A 19,271-nucleotide genomic window follows, 5' to 3' on the forward strand; every position below is an offset into this window, starting at 1 on the left:
GTGATCATTGTTATCTGAGGTGGATGACTAATAATGTTTTTTTGTGTAGGTGTTTACTGGCATCTTCACAGCAGAAATGTTTCTCAAGATAATAGCTATGGATCCTTATTACTATTTCCAAGAAGGCTGGAATATTTTTGATGGCATCATTGTCAGCCTGAGTTTGATGGAGCTGGGTCTTGCAAATGTGGAAGGGTTATCGGTCCTAAGATCCTTCAGGCTGGTAAGTACATCAGTGAGGTTTCAAAACAACTTTTGATCATATTATATATACAGATTCATAATTTGATCGGTGTACAACAGGGCAGGCCCACCACATATGGAAATACCTGCCCCACTCTTGACAACCACCCTAACCTACAATCATTTTGGCAGAAAGTTTTTGAAGAATATTTTGCTGTAGTACTGGATATTATTCCAGTGGACCGAGGCTCAGTTCTGTTATCCATTTCCCCCGGAACCATGCAGAATATAAATTACGAATGTACATACTATACATTTTACTACGTGTGCATGATTTTTTGAAAATTCGCTGAGGAACAAATCAGCAGGTAATAGTGTAATATTCTAATAGCGCACCCCCAAGCATGTTTCCTTAGAAGTTTAAGTGTTACTCATTCCAAAGTAAGTGTATATAAGATTGCAGCCTACAGCTATTAATCATTCAAGTCACTGAGACCTATCTGCTTTGTTCCCTTAATGCAAGAGGAGTAAAAAACAAAATCACTGGCCAGAAATCAACTAAGCAGTTCTGCTAGTGGGAGACAGCACAGGAGCTCATGCTAGCACAATGGGGCATCCCTTCCTCTCTTTTCACTGCATGCCCTTTGTGCCCTCCCCTCAATATTTTTTGGGCTCTGATGCACCTGAGAACCTCCAGAACACAGCACTGGAGCAGAAGAGGGAGGTCCTTCTGTCAGGCAAACAACAATGCTTATATTGATCAAATGTTTGTTTCAGCACAACATTCAATTCTACCCATTGTGTCTAATGTTTTCCATATTAGAAACTGGCTTTTAAAGAAATGCAGCACCCTAATTTTGCTACTAGGAAAATGTGCTCTACTAATCAGATTTAGTCACTAGGAGAAGTCTTGCATATGTGTAAGCCAAAATTACTTAATCTGCAATGCAAGTATTTGATTAAATATTTTAGGCTCAATTACCTATAAATAAAAATATATACACTGTCAGCTTTCAGCAACCTACTTCCTCCAGAAGACAGCTCTTATATTAACTGAAATGTAAAGATAATGAACACTAATAGTGATGCCTACTTACTCTTCCTTTTTCAGCTTCGAGTTTTCAAATTAGCCAAATCTTGGCCAACATTAAATATGTTGATAAAGATTATTGGCAACTCAGTGGGTGCTTTAGGAAATCTGACCTTGGTGTTGGCCATCATAGTCTTCATTTTCGCTGTGGTTGGCATGCAGTTGTTTGGCAAAAGCTACAAGGAATGTGTCTGCAAGATCTCGAACGACTGTGAACTTCCACGCTGGCACATGAATGACTTTTTCCATTCTTTCTTGATTGTATTCCGAGTACTTTGTGGAGAATGGATAGAAACTATGTGGGATTGTATGGAAGTTGCTGGACAAACAATGTGCCTTACTGTCTTCATGATGGTCATGGTAATTGGAAATCTAGTGGTATGTATCCAACAAATATATATTGTGTCTGCAACGCAAGATTCAGTGTGTAGAGCAAATAACACACAAATTTTAGCAGGTTTCACATGACCTCAGCTCTTATTGGTTATAGCTCACAAAGATTGACATGGCATAAGGCAGGAATCCAGTCATCAGACAGTCCACCTGTTGGCTGATAGCACCATCCAAACTTGAGTGTATGGATAACATTGCAAGGCTTCTATGGAATCCGGGTCCACCAAGGTGCAAACCTATACAGTGTCCCCAATGTGCAACTCAAGAGTATGGCATCTGGGCCAACTCCCTGAGTTGGGTTTGGGTTGAGGCCCAAAGCAACACTTCAAGACCCCTTAAGAAGTTCCCCCCAGTGGGGAAAAGGATGCCCATCCCCATTTACCTCTGCTATGTATGCAGCCCAATGCCTCCAGGATACAGTGGTATCTCTGGATGCGAATGGGATCCGTTCTGGAGTCCTGTTCGCATCCTGAAGCGAACGCAACTCGCGTCTGCACGGATCGCGATTCGCCGCTTCCGTGCACGCGCCTGATGTCATTTTGAGCATCTGCGCATGCGCGAATGGCAAAACCCGGAAGTAATGTGTTCCGTTACTTCCGGGTCGCCGCGGAGCGCAACCCAAAAATGCTCAACCTGAAGCTACTTTAACCCGAGGTATGACTGTATAGGAATTACTGTGGTGGTTAAAAGAAACAACTAAATAAAATGTGTCCCCAGGAAAGGATCAATCTGAAATGCATCAGGCCTGAAATAAATCTTTCCTCAAGCTCCTGAAATTCCTTTCCCTGTTTCCTTTCCAGTGCCCGTAATAAGAAGTTGCAATAAGTGTGTAGAAAAAAATAATGGATGAATGCTACAGGAACTTAGAAATGTGTGTGCAATAAAGAATGAAGAGAGCAGTGGTGAACAAACTCTTTCCCCTCCTAATTCTCAGTTTGAGATGCCTTGTTAGTTTCACCTCAACAATGAAGAGGCTTCTCCATACAAAAGCTTTCTACCACATGTCCAGTGCATGTTCTTTCCGCACGAAGAAGGAGGCCTTAGGTCATGTTTTGCAAATCTGAAACTTCATCTTCAGGTAGTAGACCCTAGGACACCTTCAGCTTAGAGCAGGGGTAGGGAACATGGGCTACAACTTCCATCATGCTGTCTGGAGCTGACGGGAGCTGGAATCAAACAGCAGCTAGACTCGGAAGCATGACGTAAGGATGGCTTGGCAGGATAATAATTAGGATACAAAATTGTTACACCAAGAAAGGAATTATTGTCATTTAAATTGTGCAAAATATGCAGAACCTCTTGTCTTTTTGCCTTAATAGGTTTTGAACCTGTTTCTAGCCTTACTGCTGAGCTCTTTCAGTTCAGACAATCTTGCTGCTACTGATGACGACAATGAAATGAACAATCTCCAGATCGCTGTGGCAAGGATTCAGAGGGGAGTCGATTATGTGAAAAGAAAAGCATATGAATTTGTCCAAAAGGCCTTTGTGAGGAAACAGAAAGCTTTGGATGAAATCAAACCACTCGAAGATCTGAACAACAAGAAAGACAGCTGCATTTCTAACCATACCATAGTAGATATTGGCAAGGACTTTAACTATCTGAAAGATGGCAATGGAACCACCAGCGGCATCGGCAGCAGTGTGGAGAAATACATAATTGACGAAAGCGATTACATGTCGTTCATAAACAACCCAAGTGTAACTGTGACCGTGCCCATTGCGGTTGGAGAATCAGATTTCGAAAATCTGAACACGGAGGAGTTTAGCAGTGAGTCAGATTTGGAAGAAAGCAAAGAGGTACGTTTAGTTTTAATACACAACACTATATTGCTTCAAAATGCAGTCCTTTTAAATACATGAAATTCCCATTTGAAAACATGGCATTTTAGTGTTTTACCACCAGTGTGAACAAGTGATATACCTTGATATTTCATGTTTCCAAATGCAAAGGTAGAAGACAGTGATTTTTATTAACACAGTTGTTCGTTATGGCAGTTGAAATACTCTAACTCCTTCTTTGAAGATTAACATTAACTTCATATGTTTAATATTCCCCACTTTTTTATTGTATCAAACCTATATAATAAATGAGAATCAGTGATAGTTTTGTAGCCTTGTAATTAAATTCCTTTATTCGCAGTACAATTTCAAAGGGCATATGGGGAAGATTGCCCACAGTTAATCATCTGATTTATCTAACATGACCTCTACCTCACTGAGTTCTTGGTGTCAACTTGACCTGCCCTAGAATTCTAAGCTGAAAGAAGACAGGATATTTAGTACAAATATATAACCTTTGGGAAAAACCATTTTTGGATATACGGTATACACAATAATTTGTTAAGTTAGCTTTAGCCTCCCTCAAATTGTGAACAACACACACTGGATGCTAGAATGTGTTGGGGAATTTTCCCACCTACAGTAAATGCCTGAGATGTAGACATTTTGGGTTAGGAGGATAACCCCCCAGCCACCCATTCCCTCTATATAGATTTTCTAGCACTTTCCTCAATAATATTTGGGATTGAGCAATGGCAGGTAGAATTCTGGGTGGCATGGACTAGTCTCATATTTTATTTAGTTTTGAAAAAACTAGGTTAGCCTTCAGCAACATGGCATCCTCCACATGTTTTGGTGAAACTTCATCTAGAGAATTATTTTGGGAATTGTGCTCATTGTCTGCCTGGCTGTTATATTTGGAACTGGGGATATCCCCTCTGCACAAAGATAAAATTAGTGACCCACGGTTGCAGAGGGAAGGGAGGAATTTTTTCACATGTGATATGCTTCTTGCATTACATTCTTGGAGTTGTTGCTTTTTAAGCACTTATGTGTTTAGGGTTGTCTGGTCCCCGGCAGCACAAAACCTTGAAATGTTAGACAGGGCATTGTGGGGAACTCAAACCATTATTTTGCTAAAATATTTTACTATTCATACACAATGTCAGGACACTCAGGACAGATTACAGCGAACTCTAAGCTACAACGGTGCCGCAGTCTGAGCCAACTACCCATTATGTGGGACTTCCATTGTTATAATTCCATTATTCCCCATTTCCCCCCTTTCTTATAAAATAGCCATAGCCTGGCCCAGGCAAATCTGGGCTAAGGCGCTGAGGGGGTGATGTTTGAGACTTTGCTCACACACCACAAACCCTATCCAAATAATAAGAGCATAGCTGCTAGTAGCCACAGAGGGGGGAAATTGTGGTCATCACAACTGTACCTAATAATAGGGGAATAATTTCCTGTGCCAGCACAATCTGCTCAAGCTGCATGGAATTTGTACGCTTGCATACCTCAAAACCCTTTAGCTGCCACCTACTTTCAGACAATTAACACCCAGGGCAAAAACCTGGAACCCTATCTGTTGTATGCTTTGTGTATGTGGCCCAATGTAGCCTGGTTTGATTGGTGGAGCAAGACGGTGAGTTTGACTGGTGAATAGGTCTGCCTTAGGAAAAGCTGGTTGGGAAAGAAGATCCCCCCCCCACACACATTCTGTGACCTTGTTCACACAAAATGATAAAGTATAGTTATTGGAATTGAGCAGCTCAATACACAATCTAGTGCACATTGCTCAATCACTCCCACTTTGTTTCTTCCCTAAAGCTCTGGCTTGTCATTACATTTGAACTGGGATTGTGCTTGTTGTTCCATAGTTAGCTATGATCAGCAAGCTAACAACAAACCATGGCTTCATTTGGGCTTGTTAGGAAGAAACAGCCCACAATCATAGTCCATTCATAATGACAAGCCAAGCTTCATGGCTTGCTGGGAGCAATCAGGAACAATCAAGCAGTGTGGCACCAGCACAAAGTTTTATCTAAATAAGCTGTTGTCCATGGTTTATTGGTCTTCGGACTTATGAATAACAAAAAGAAGTGTTGCTTTCCACAGTGTCATTTAAGGTGATTTTTAAAAAAATTGAATTCTAGGCATCCGGATGAGTTATAATGTATTTGTTCAGATTAAGAAATTTTAGAAGACATTTATTTATTAACTTTGGTAAAACTATGTCATAGTTTTGTTAAATGAAAACAGGAGGGTTCCATTCCAAAGGTACTTGTGAATGTTCCAGCCTTGTGTGTGACCTTGAAACTAATTTCAGGTTTGTGATTTGAAAATCCAGTCCAGCAAGTCAGTGCAGCTTCTGCAGGAATCTCCTCTGTTTTAGGATCCAGCTTCTAATTTACCTCTGTACATTGCAATCAAATTCTAGCAACATTTAACAGTGCATGATTTTGAGGGACATTTTTATTAAGGCAATGAATACACCTTTTCCCTGTGTTATTTTAGATGACGTGCAATTAATACCTGTAAGCCAAGTCATACGTAATAATAATCCAAAATCAAAAGCGGAGATACTGTTTTATAAACTTCATGTCCTACCATTCTTACTTCTCGCAGGATTAAAATCAAGCTGGATCATTCAGGAATGCAGCTCTGGTGCTTTTTGTTTTTACCAAGCAGAGCAACGAGCAGCATCAATTTTACACAGGTTACTTAAGCAAGTTGTTCTACCTCTATATATGATCACCTTTTAAGTGGATATGGATTGGCTTGCATGCTACTCAGCCATCTTCCTCCCCCCATCCATTGCAATATTAGAAAGCTACACGGCTGCTCTCTGCCAAGTCAGGTGACTCGCATCACAGCATGGGCAGGCAGGATTGGCAAGTCCAACATTTGTAGGCATTCAGACTCCAGTTAGGCTGCACTCTTTAGTATAATGCAATTTTATAGCAAGCGGAAGAAGAAATGCATGCAATTTGTTCAACCTGAAAAGCATTTGTTTCACTAGGTGTAACTGGGAGACGAAGTACGTTGGGCAAGCAAAGGGATTAATTGCTTAATCCAAGGGTGGAGAACCTTTTCATCCTGCGGGTCACATTATCTCAAAGGAAACTTGCTGGAAGACAGAGGCCACTGGTGGGTGGGCATTTCTGCACAGCCTAGGAGAAGACCAAGGGCCCAAAAGGAAATCCTAGAGGGCTGCATTTGCACCCGGGTCTGAGGTTCCGCACCCCTGTCTTAATCAAGCCAAGGGGTATTTTTATACTACTGCACTTACAATTAATGTCGTTGGGTGGTGTGCATGATTTCTGAGTTTATAACGAAAATAACTAGCTTTATTTCGCAAGCTAAAACGGCTGTGTGACCTTATAGCCTGCCATTAAGCTGTACAACGAATACAAACAGATAACACTTCAGCAACTTTGTCACGCAAAACAAAATGCGGGGGAAATTCGACTAGCAAAACACTACCGCTGCAGGTTAAACAACACCCACCCTGCAGCTGCAAGCACAAAAATAAAATACCCTCCACCAGGTGCTGTTTTCATCTGGAGGGAAGTCTGTTCAGAAATAATAGTTTCAGAAGAGGGGCAATTTTTTAAAAAAAGTTTTTTTAAAAAAGCGGAAAACTTCACCATAGTCCTGATATTGATCCGTCCTATGTCTGCCATTTTAATTATTTTTAATGATTTACAAAATGCCAAACTACACATAACATATAGTTTGGCCCTTTAAACATATGTCCCAGTCTTGGGAATAATAAGTACTGGGGAAAATGGGTGGACTACTTTGCAGCTATGTAAACAGAACCTGAAAAGCATGCAAGGGGGTGGCACAGATTCTTCCACAGGCATTGCCCCCCAGAAGTGTTTTTCCTTCCCCTGTGTTTATTTACTACAGTGAAGCAACATGCATAAGTGTGACGCTGATTGCTGTTGCCGGATATTGGTGTCTGTGCCACTTGTATGCAAAAAGGTTTGCTGCAAATTAAGAAATCACAACTTCCCTCAATTTAAGGGGATTTTTTTTCAGTAGGTATATGATAAGCCCAAATAATTTAAAATCAATTTGTATGTGTTTGTCTTCTCCTACCATTCCTTTAATAGCTCCTTCCACCTCTTTCATTTAATTCCCATAGCATGGCAGGTTTCGAAAATCCGTTTTAATTAAAATAAGATATTGAGATCATTTGCAGATGCTCTGCTTAGTAGTTTTCCATTCCCCCACCCAAAAAATGCTTACATTTCAAAGGAGCATGCAAGTTATGTAAATTGATGCAAATGTGGGGTTCATGCGCAGTTGTTATTGTTTAAAACACTCTTATTAAGAGCATAATAAAATAGTCTTGGTTTTTTTGTTGCATCCCAAAATAATTCCACGTTGACCATACTTATTTCTTATTTTAGTTTCAATTTTATAATTAAAAAAGCACTTCCCTTTAGCATGGTCAGATGAAAATGGAGACCAGACGCCTGTATCTTTAAGAATTGTGTAGAAGAGCGAATTTCAGCAGTGTGGCTTGCATGACAACCTTCTGAAATCCCCTCTTCTACCCAACTATGAAGGGGCCAGTATGGATTTGCCCACCCTACCTATTTTGTTATAGCATTATTACTGTATGAAACCATGATACAGCTACCAGCAAATCAGGTGTGTACATGAATAACAGTACTGCCAAACCTCTTCGCATTTGTAAATCTTGTTTGGTACATTAAAGGCAGAAGGTATTCAGAACCAAAACCAATTTAGAATGTTTCTAGATTGTGCTTATTTCTTCTGTTAGCAGCGTACCTTTTGATGCATCTAAGATGCCCCCCCCCCCCAAAAATACCCAGAATATTAAGGTTTGTACAATATCTGAACTCTAATAAATTAACCATCCTTTAAATTGTGGCATATTTTCCATAGCATATTGTTTTGGGGGAAGATCTTGCTTTATCATTATGTTTTTCCAAGGATGTTTATGGTTGACATTCTGTATTGCAAAGGTAGAAAGATGGGGCAGAAAAGTACTGTGCATGCTTAGTCAGAAGTATATCCTGCTGAGTTCATCCTCCTGGGCTTCTTGCCCAGAAAATGGGCAAATGTACATAAAAGCAATGGGAACAACAATTACAACATCCATTCCTTCCGGTCTGATGTACCTTTAGTGAAACTGGATTTATTTCATTCTACAGCTCAACTCAACACTTGTGACCCTTTGGGCACCACCAACACAAAATAGTATATTTCCTTTCAAGAGGTGCTACTATGTGCCCTATTACACTCTCAATTCAAGTTCAGTCAATCAGACCCTTCTACCTAAAATCTGGAAGATGCCCCTTTTAGAAACTGGCAAATTAACCGTGTGATATTCCCTGTGTATATTCCTCAAAAGACAAGTGCCGTTGCAGTTCCTCTCTGTCACATTGCTACATAAGGGCTGGCTGAGCTTTTTTAGGAGGAAAGGTAGCAAATAAATAAATAAGGGATGATTTTATATAAACCATTATTTCTATATAGCCAAAGGTGCCACAATACAGAGCAACTCAGAAATGAAAACTCTTAATGACTTGCCTATAATTTTTGCCTCTGTTAGTATGTACTGAATGTATTTAACGCCTTATCACAAACTTTCCTTTTGAAGTACTGGAGATTCAAAATGGGCAGATTTAAAGAGAGTGCTTCCAGCATAACCAGTGTGCACTGTATAAATCTCTGAATGTGCCTCTCTTACTTTTAACACCCACTCCCCCAATCCTGACCCCCGACAATCCCAGGCTTGCCTCATCATATGGGCAGATGGCATTCTCTGTTTTTAAGGATAAATGATATCTTTGAATAAGGCGAACAAATCTCGCAAACCTGGGATGCTTTCTCTTTCTGAGTTGCTTGGGTGCTGCGCAGTGTCCACTTCAGGCTCGGTTAACTAATAAGATTGTTATTATTATTACAGCCTGTTGCAAGAAACATGCCAATTTCTCACTGAGAAGAAACCTGAAAGGTTTAATTTACAATTCATGAAATGTAGACTTGTACCTCAACCAAGATGAATGTAAAGTGGCTGTTTGCGTTTCAGATAATGGTATCTTAGACTTTTGCCTGATCATTGTGTTTGCATGTGAAATGTCTAATATACTAATTTGATGAATGAACTACACATAATTTCAAGGATTGAAAAAAGACTGAGATTCGTACTTGTTTATTCTTTGGACTTAGCACTGCTCACAAGTTACTAAACAATTTTTTTTCTTCCAAAAAACAACAACGAAAAACCAACCTAAAGATTTCTCTTTATTTTCTGAATAGACTCATCATGATTTTGGTTTGCTTTTTTTGCTTTTGGCTCTGCTAATTCTGCAGCATTAATGCTAAAACACACACACACCCCTGCAGTTTGGAATGATGCAAGCAAAATATTTTACAATTTCAAACTATTAAAAAAATAGGATGTTATGGTTCTATATACATCTATTGACTAAGCGTGAATTGCATAGATTACGTATGATAGGTGTCTATGATTCAGTCTATCGGTGGTTTATAAGCACAGGAGCTCCATTTATGTATAGAAGCTCCACATGTGCGTCGACATCAGAATTCATTGCAACATGATCTGCATGTGCGTTCCATGTACAGATGGACTAAGCCCATCAATTGGAATGAACGGGGCAGTCAGTGCATACCAAAAATCTATTTGTGCATCTGATGTATTAAATTATACACTGTACTTATATGCTACTGGATTTCTTGGGATTTAGGTATGCATAGCTGCACTATGTAAGTACCTGAGCCTGAACATCTTTACCTGGAAGCCATTCTCTTTGATTTTGGTTGAACTTCATTTCTGAGCATATACTTTGTACCAATCTGTGAGCAGAATATAGTGTAATTTATGATTTGTGGCCATTTCTATAAAACAGTGCTTAGCCAAAGCCTTTTTCTAGTCTCCATTTAGGATAGAAGGCTGCATATCAAGGGATACTGTTGCAGTGAATTTCCTGCAACTGTTTTTTCTCTATTTTGTAGCAAAGAGTTATGATTTATATACATTTGCACTTTGTAAATGATATTGTACATCAGTTGTTGCTAAGTACAAAATATATCCTTTGAAGCTGCACTCAAGAGTGTGCTGGATTTTCCCAACATTGATCCCTCACCTCCGGCTTGATAAAAGACCACAATATGCATTTTGCTAAAAGGTGGCTAAGATCGTACTATCAGGAAACTGCTTACTGGTCAGTATTAGTAAGATTATTATTGATAAATGATTAATCCCAGGTTTTATTGTTCTGAGATAAACAGGTATGTTGGAAGTACTGTACTGAGATAGCTTATTCCAATTTTGGATGGTGTGGTTACTATTTTTATATTATCAGAAACTTCCTTTTGTCATTGAACAAGAGTGGAATGCTTGCAGTCCCCTTATACTATACTTGTGTGAATATTATGTTGTTTTATGTGGTTCTATACAGCTAGTGTACATGGGGATAGCATTCGTTCCCCATTGACCTTTATTTTGTTTATTGATATTAAAGGGCATTGAAAATTGAATGTGTGTTTCCTCTGGAAGTGTAAAACTAACAACAACAGTTTTTGTTTCCTATAAAAACAAGGGACTCAGATGAACAAAAAGATTATCTTGAATCTAATTCTGTTGCCCCTCTCCCTGCAAGTACCATTACACAGCCTTTTTATGAAAACAAAACAGAGAGCAGATTATAAATTATATTCTGATGCAATCAATAGAACCTGTTCATACCTCCTAAAAATCGATTTTTAAAACCCATGAAATGCCAAATAGTCTTCTGAAGCAAAGTAATTTTATTGATCCAGAAGTTAGTGAAACCACCAGAAAATAGACTAGAAAGGGCTGATTGGTAGAAACAGCTTGAGGATAATCTGAGGCTTTTTTAAAAAAATAGTAAATTCAGAATGGTAACCAATTCTTTCTGCTGCTTAAATAAAATTCAAACTGGAACACCTCAAAACTGGTAAAGTACTTTCTTCATCAAACTAATATTTTAGCTGGTTAAGAGTTTGTGAAAAAGCTTGATTCCGATCAATAATGCCGACAGCTTTGTTTTGGAGTATTATGTAAAAAATGATCTTTTTATAATAGTACATTGACACCAGTATGCGTTATTCACCATCTGCTTACATCATTCCCCACATAAAGATAGTTACTTACCAATGCAGCCATTTACTGATGTTATACACTACCATGGTAATAACATTGTAGAATGCTACAGAATGCGATTATCAGCTCTACTTTTATTCACTATGGTACTCATATCTGTCTACTGCTGCCAATGCAGCAGCCTGCTAGCTTTCCTTAATCACATCAGGAAACCAGTTGGAAGTTTAGATGACGTCAACTTTTCATGATTGGCACAACCGCTTTCCCTCCAAAAATAGCATTTTTGAAAAATTGTGTTTTAAATGCGATCGTAAAAATACACACAATTATCTAAGTACTAAAGAGGACACATATGTGTACCATGCAAGAATAAAAAGTAGTTTAAAAAAATGCACACTCAGCTGTGCAAGTGCATTGGCAAAAGAGAATGCGAAATAATGGCTCCCGCTCTGGAATTAATACGCTGCTTTCCTTTCCGAAACCTCAGAAACTTAGAAGTACTTATACACTGATAATTTGTCTTTTCATGTCAACAGGAAGTAAAGGGTTAAACATAGTTTGCATCATATGCATACTGTACCTGCATCTGACATGAAAATGCTTCCTTCAGTTTTTGCCGTAACTTGGGGAAAATGCTGCAATTCATGGTGCTCTCTCTCTCTGTCTTACCAATTAGTGTTACTTCAGAACTGTCAGTTCAGTATGTGGCTTAGTTTCTTAGCAAATTGGTTCAAAATGGTGGTTCCTTCTATGAATATACCGAAACCCTTCCATCATTGGGGGAAAAAAACCCCGCTTGATGTGGTTAATAATACTTATGGCCTCACATACAGGAAAGCAAACTGGCCTCCACAGTTCTGCTCTTCATTTGAGAGCTCTTAATTACACAGAGAGCATTTTGGAATGCATTAAGTGCAACCCAGTCCTATAAGAAATAGAATGGTAATTAACAGTTTCACATGGGGCTTTTATTTGCAGAAACTAAATGCATCTAGTTCATCTGAAGGTAGTACGGTTGACGTTGGAGTCCCCCCAGTTGGAGAGCAACCTGAAGCCGAACCAGAAGAATCTCTTGAACCAGAAGCCTGTTTTACAGAAGGTGAGGAATATAAAAAATTTAAACTACTTCGTTTGGGGGAGCATTTTGTTTTTGCTTATCTGTATTCCTGCCCTGTTATGCTAGCAATGATATACATTGTGCACAACTTCAGATCCAGCGTTTGCTTCCAAGGTAAACACTGTTGGTCTGTTACCCAGAATTGCTTCTTGTGACCCAGCAACCCTATGAATATTTGACAAATTTCTCACATCCAGCTTACAAAAAAATTTCCTAGAAAAAAGTAATCCAAGTTAATATATATTTATGCTTTGGGTGTTTTTGTTTTTTAATTTCACACTTAAGGAGTCCTGTGGAGGCAAAATTTTTGTGGGAAGAATTAATCCTCTGATGCTACTTCTAAACTACACACGGTTAGCTTATTCTTAATGAGGAAGAGTTGTGTGTGTTTCATTCAAACGTAATCAGGCTTATTATACAGAGCACAAACAGAAACACAAATTGCTTTATACATCACAAGAAACGAAATGCTGCAGTTTGTAGTGTCAGTCAGTCATGCCTTCTTTCAGGATGCACAGTTGCATTTCTCAATCTCAAATTGTCAGCCAGTATTCTGTAGCCACTTGAGTATGCTCAGTCCTCCTCATTGGGCTGTCCTTTTTCTTAAAAGAAATTGTACCTCTGCAGACTGTAGGGTTCTGCAAACTTTAGGTTTCTCCCTACCCTGGTGATGCCTCACTCTTGCGAGTGAATGGTGCCATTTTGTTTCTATAAGAGCCCACACTCAAAAATTGTATTGTGTTGGGACACAATGTACATATTGTATTGGTATACAGTGAAATAAGTAGATCTGTTCCAAATGGGATCCACTTGGAGATTTCACAGCATGCAAAATAGATTAAGCTGGCCTATCTTCCTTCCCCCTCCCCCCTCCCCGAACAACTGAGCCGACTTGAATGAGTTTTAATTTTAATGGACAAATTATTTTAGGACTGTATTTTAGTATAGAATATATTCTACTCAAGACTGACCATAGAAAATGTTGTTAATTAACTGTAGCTTCAGAATAACTTACTATGCTACTCTCATTTGTCACATCCTCCTGCTGCATTTTGCCAGGCTGCGTTCGGAAGTTCAAGTGCTGCCAAGTCAGCGTAGAAGACGGGAAAGGAAAACTATGGTGGAATCTTCGGAAGACCTGCTACAAAATAGTAGAACATAATTGGTTTGAGACTTTTATTGTCTTCATGATTCTTCTCAGCAGTGGTGCTCTGGTAATTTTGAAAACCGTTCTTTACCACAGAACCTTAGAGAGCAATCCATAGAGTTGTGTCAGGGGAGGGTGATGGATGGAATAACCACCTTTTCCAGTGCTCTCCTGAGTTCACACACTGGCAAGGCAGAAGGGAGGAAAGATTCGTGTTCAGGAGGCTGAGTTAGTTTTCACTACTGGTGCCAACCATAGAGGACCCTTTCAGAGCCCTAGCACCCACAAAAAAATAATAATTGGGGGCTTGGCACCCACACTACGGGCTCCAACGCAACCTCCGAGGCAACGTTGGAGGTCTCGTAAGGCTCGTACATGGCCTCCAAGACCCTACCAGACCTCAGAAGCAACAGCCAAGGCCCTGCCTGTCACGAGATTATGTCGCAGGTGCCATAAGGCCCAAGTTGCAGGGGCACCCATAAGGCCCAAGTTGGTGCCCCTGGTTTTCCCCTGATCTCCTTGGTTTATTTCGTTTCCATTGTTTCCAATGTTTATACCTTCTTTCCAATGCCTGGGCTATTTATGGATAGCTTTACACCATCACTATCAATGAGTCAGGGCTACACTGTCCACTGACAGAAGGAGTTGCATTAGGGTAGCACATAGAACAAGAAAGGCAAAGTGGGCCAAGTAACATGAAGATACAGGAAGAAGGAGTGGGGAAAACCCAGCCAGATGGGCAGGGTATAAATTTATTATTATTATTATTATTATTATTATTATTATTATTATTATTATTATTATTATTTCTGCTAGAATCTGTTGACATGAATTGAAACAAGTCTTGACATCATACCAGGCAGGTGTATCTGGGAACACAAGAGTTCCAACAGACATTTTCTGTTCCACTTCATTCCTCAGTATTACTTATCTGGAACATTATGTGTAGATATGGATGCTGCACTTTAAGAGGCATGTAGGCAAAACAAGGTGTTCAGAGGAGGGCAGTGAATATTGTCAAGGGCATGGAAAACAAGTACTTTGAGAAAAAGCTGAAAGAACTGGGTATGTTTATTTTAAAGAGGAAACATAGTAGTACTTCCTTTAAATTACCTTAGTGAAGACCTCACTTGGAAAAACAGTATAACTCAGGTGGTTAGGAAGGCCCAACAGAGACTCAGGGTCCTGCGAAAGAACAATGTTAAACAACAATTGATGACCTCCTTCTACCGGTCCACAATAGAAAGTGTCCTCTCATATTGTATCACAGTGTGGTACGTTGGCTTGAAAGCCACGGACAGAAAGTCTTTACAGAGGGTGGTGAACACAGCACATGATATCATGGGCTGTCCCCTGAGTCCGCTAAATGACATCGTAAGGGATCGATGCCTTAGGAGAGCAAGAAAAATTCTCAGGGACAATTCACACCCTGGCCAGCACCTCTTTAATCTTCTGCCCTCAGGCAGGAGATTAGAAGTATAATCAGTCATACCAACAGGCTAAAAAACAGTTTCTATCCGTGGGCTGTTAGGCTGCTGAATGGAAAATAATATAGTGCAACTGACTTTCAGGGTTAGTGTGTTGTGTGACAAGAACACAGAGTGCAATGAGATTGAGTGTTTGGGGGGTGGGGAGGGAGGCTCGGTTAATTTCACTGTACACAGGTTGTACATTGACAATAAAGGTATTATTATTACTTCACCCAAATTCCTGAAGGGTGGTCTCATATAAGAAGATAAAGTCACAGAAGACTTTGGTTGAACATTAGGAGAAACTTCTTGATGGTAAGAAGTTAAACAATGGAGATGGGACAGCCATCAGTTTGGAACGTTCCAGCTCTAGATTTTGTGCACTGTACAGGTGTTGCGCTAGAGATCCCACAAGGTCCGCTCCAACAATGTGACCCTTAACTGCTGAATAATAATAATTCTGCAGAATGGAGGAAAGGAAGACAGGGAGCTGCTTTGGAAGGTTAAACGATGTACATCTAGCCCAATATTTTCTACTGTGGCTTGTAGCAGCTCTCCAGGGTCTCAAAAAGACCCATTACTTGCTACCTAAACATTGTAACTTGGTCCTCCTGTGTGCAAAGCATGTTTTCGTTCCTTCCCCCGTGAATGTCAAACAACAGAGAGGAAGAGGGGACTGAATTTTCAAATAGTAGAAAGGGAAACAAAAATAATTCAAAGATTAATGTCAAACTAAAATCCATCCAATATGTGTGTGTGTGTGTGTGTGTGTGTGTGTGTGTATTCGTCTACAGGCTTTTGAAGACATATATATTGAACAGCGCAAGACTATCAAGACCATGCTGGAGTATGCTGACAAGGTCTTCACGTACATCTTCATTCTGGAAATGCTTCTGAAGTGGGTGGCCTATGGCTTTCAAATGTATTTCACCAATGCCTGGTGCTGGCTGGATTTCCTCATTGTTGATGTACGTATTCTTTTTCTATGAGCTGAATACGCAATCTACCTTTATGAAAATGAGTTATGGTGAATTAACTACAGTTACTGTGCCAGGGATTCTTTTCTATTTTGTATGAATTGTGGAGTAAAGTGAACACATTTGCAAGAATCACGAGTAACTTTAATCCAGAATTGCATAATAGGATGGTATAATGTGAACAAAAGCAGTGTGGCCACTACTTGCAGAAACCAGGGATGTAATTACTTCCAGAAAATAGCCATTTGGGCCTTAGTAGTGTGATGATCTGGCTGGGGTAATTATTTTCGTACTGCGGCATTGCGAAACCACTCCGAACTAGTACAAGCTGAATTTACCAGTTAAACAGAAGAAATTGCTATATGAATTTAATAAAAAAATGTGTCCTCCGCCATATCATTAAGAAAAACTTCAGAGATAATGAAATCTATATCTACCTGTAATGGCATGGTCCAAAGCTAGATCCAGATCCATCCACTAGCATTCTGTGCGCGCGCACCTTTTGGGGCTATATTTTGGAATCCATGGTAAAGTTGTGGATGGTGTCCATAGCCAAACTCTGGATTGTAGTCAACATGGATCTATACAACAGGGACACCTACACACTTAGTCTTCCATAGATTGAGAACCCTGATGCTATGGGTGCCCTGATCTGATGGAAGACTATATGCATAGGTGTCTACGTATGAAAACTCTCCTTTTGCTCAACATGTGGAAGTTGCAGGTGGGGCTGGGGAAGCTGCACAATGTTTGGGACAGGGCCAGCAGCAGGGCTCTGCATCCACTTCAACACACGGAGCCCTGTTGCGTGATTGATGCAAGAAGGGGGCTTTGGTTAGAAAACACTGCAGTAAATCCCTTGCAACAAGCTGATGGCAGCAATTTGCATAAACTGCCATGCAGCCTGACATAACACCCCAGTTCAAAAGACAGGCACTTCTACTTCGTCTTACACCTGAACGCAAACAACTGCATGCATAATTCAGGGTTTGAAAATTATGCCCTGGAACAAGTGGCAGGCATTTTAAGCATGGTCTTGCACCTCCCCTTAGAAACGGCATTAGCCTTGCTCAGTCAAAAATCGAATTATGTAGAAGCACTTCCCATCAATCCAGAAGAAGCTGTTCACTTTGTAGAGACAGTGTGCGTGCCTTTACCCTTCCTGTACACAAGAAACCGTTAAAATGCCAAAATATGTTGCATTGCATATGTTCCTCCAACATTTCTCCAATGAAAATAGGGATGTCCCATTCCATAATGATAATTTTACTATTTATACCCCATGCATTTTACTGGGTTGCCCCAGCCACTCTGGGCAGCTTCCAACATATAAAAACATAATAAAACATTAAACATTTTTTTAAAATCCCTATACAGGATTGGCTTCAGACGGCTCGGGGGTTGGATAGCTCCATACCCTCCAACAATTCTCCAGTGAAAATCCGGACATCCTAAGGGAAAGTGGGACATTCTGGGAGGGATTAAATCAGAAACCAGGATGGCTTCCCTAAATCAAGGACGTCCCTGGAAAATAGGGACACTTGGTGGGTCTGCCATTGCATAGTGGCAGATAACCTGTTTAAATTCACTAGCTGGGCCAAGGCAAAATTCTTTTTCAAACTCTTCTATAATGAGAATAACTAAAGCATTTACCTTTGTGTCCATTTTATCATGAGGTGCCCTTTGAGCCATTTGTTCTGCTACAGTGAATGACTGAAATGATCTCTGCAAAGTTATAGAAAAAGTATGTGCTGATTCTTATATGTGTTATATAGCTTACAGATTAATTTCTTTTTTCTTCATGTGCAGGTCTCTTTAGTTAGCTTAACAGCTAATGCCTTGGGCTACTCTGAACTTGGCGCCATTAAATCACTGAGGACTTTAAGGGCTTTGAGACCCCTAAGAGCTTTATCACGATTTGAAGGAATGAGGGTAAGAAAACATGGAAAGAGCTTAACGTAACGTACAAAACCATCATGATCATCTTCTGGATGGCATATTAAGAATATGAGAAGCAAAGTTTTCGGTAGAAATCCAGGATTTTACAAAGTGGCCCAGGGCAGCAAGCAGCCTTCTCTCTCAGCCTCCTGAGAAGAATAGTTTATTTTTAAAAAACCTAAAGTTCAGTTCCTCTCTTGTATTATTTTACTTTCCATATTTTTTAATTAACTATGAATTGTCAACTTCTTGATTATATTTTAAAAGCTTGGTTTTAAGCATCTGGTATTCTTACCTTGATGCATCTAAATGCATGTGCACATGCATATGATTTGCAGGCATATGTATTAATAATACATATTACATAACACATAATCATACATATGTGTTAATAATACATATTGGGAGGAGCTCAGTGTAGCGCTAAGGAGTTTGTTACATCAAATCTTGACAGTCATGGGATCAGCTGATAGCTCCTCTTATGAATCAATATCTATTAGAAATCAGAAGGTGGAAACAGAAGCTTTCCTAATGGTGGGTGGTAATCAGTGAGGCTTCCGAAGACCTGGAATCAGGTTGCGGTATCCAAATTTACAGATAACACCCAATGATTGAGAATGACAAAATCCCAAGAGTGCCAACAGGAAGAAGAAATCCTCCATAGCTTTCTTGTATTTAGACTGAATGTTTACATTCCTATTCTGAAACCTTTAACATTTTGATAATGTACATCAGAAGGTTTTTTAACATCCAAAAGAAAATAACTGCAGAAGCAGTTTAATAATAATAATAATTTAGTATTTAACCCATCTGGCTGGGTTTCCCCAGCCACTCTGCCACTCTGGGCGGCTCCCAACAGAATATTAAAAACAGAATAAAATAATAATGATAATAATAATAATATCTGATATATGTGTGCTATTCTACATTGGGCACGGCCCCCTAAATTTAAAGTAATTGGCATGCCTTTTGCCTCCTTGAGTGCCACCTATACCTGGGGCCCTATACTCCACATTTCTTGCTGGCAGATGATAGCATATCT

The 19,271-nt window shown here is 39.7% G+C and overlaps 1 protein-coding gene across 1 annotated transcript in view; it reads left to right on the forward strand.

Annotated features, from left to right (window-relative positions):
* The window catches only part of LOC309346486 (sodium channel protein type 2 subunit alpha-like), a 95,849-nt gene that overhangs the window by 65,267 nt on the left and 11,311 nt on the right, over nt 1-19,271 (forward strand). The window contains 7 exon segments of the mRNA XM_081870319.1: nt 50-223; nt 1,295-1,651; nt 2,986-3,465; nt 12,560-12,680; nt 13,758-13,912; nt 16,109-16,282; nt 18,101-18,223. Coding sequence (XP_081726445.1) covers nt 50-223; nt 1,295-1,651; nt 2,986-3,465; nt 12,560-12,680; nt 13,758-13,912; nt 16,109-16,282; nt 18,101-18,223 — 1,584 coding nt within the window.

The sequence above is a fragment of the Podarcis erhardii genome, assembly GCF_964252035.2.
Source record: "Podarcis erhardii genome assembly, chromosome: 1".
In the NCBI taxonomy this organism is placed as follows: Eukaryota; Metazoa; Chordata; class Lepidosauria; order Squamata; family Lacertidae; genus Podarcis; species Podarcis erhardii.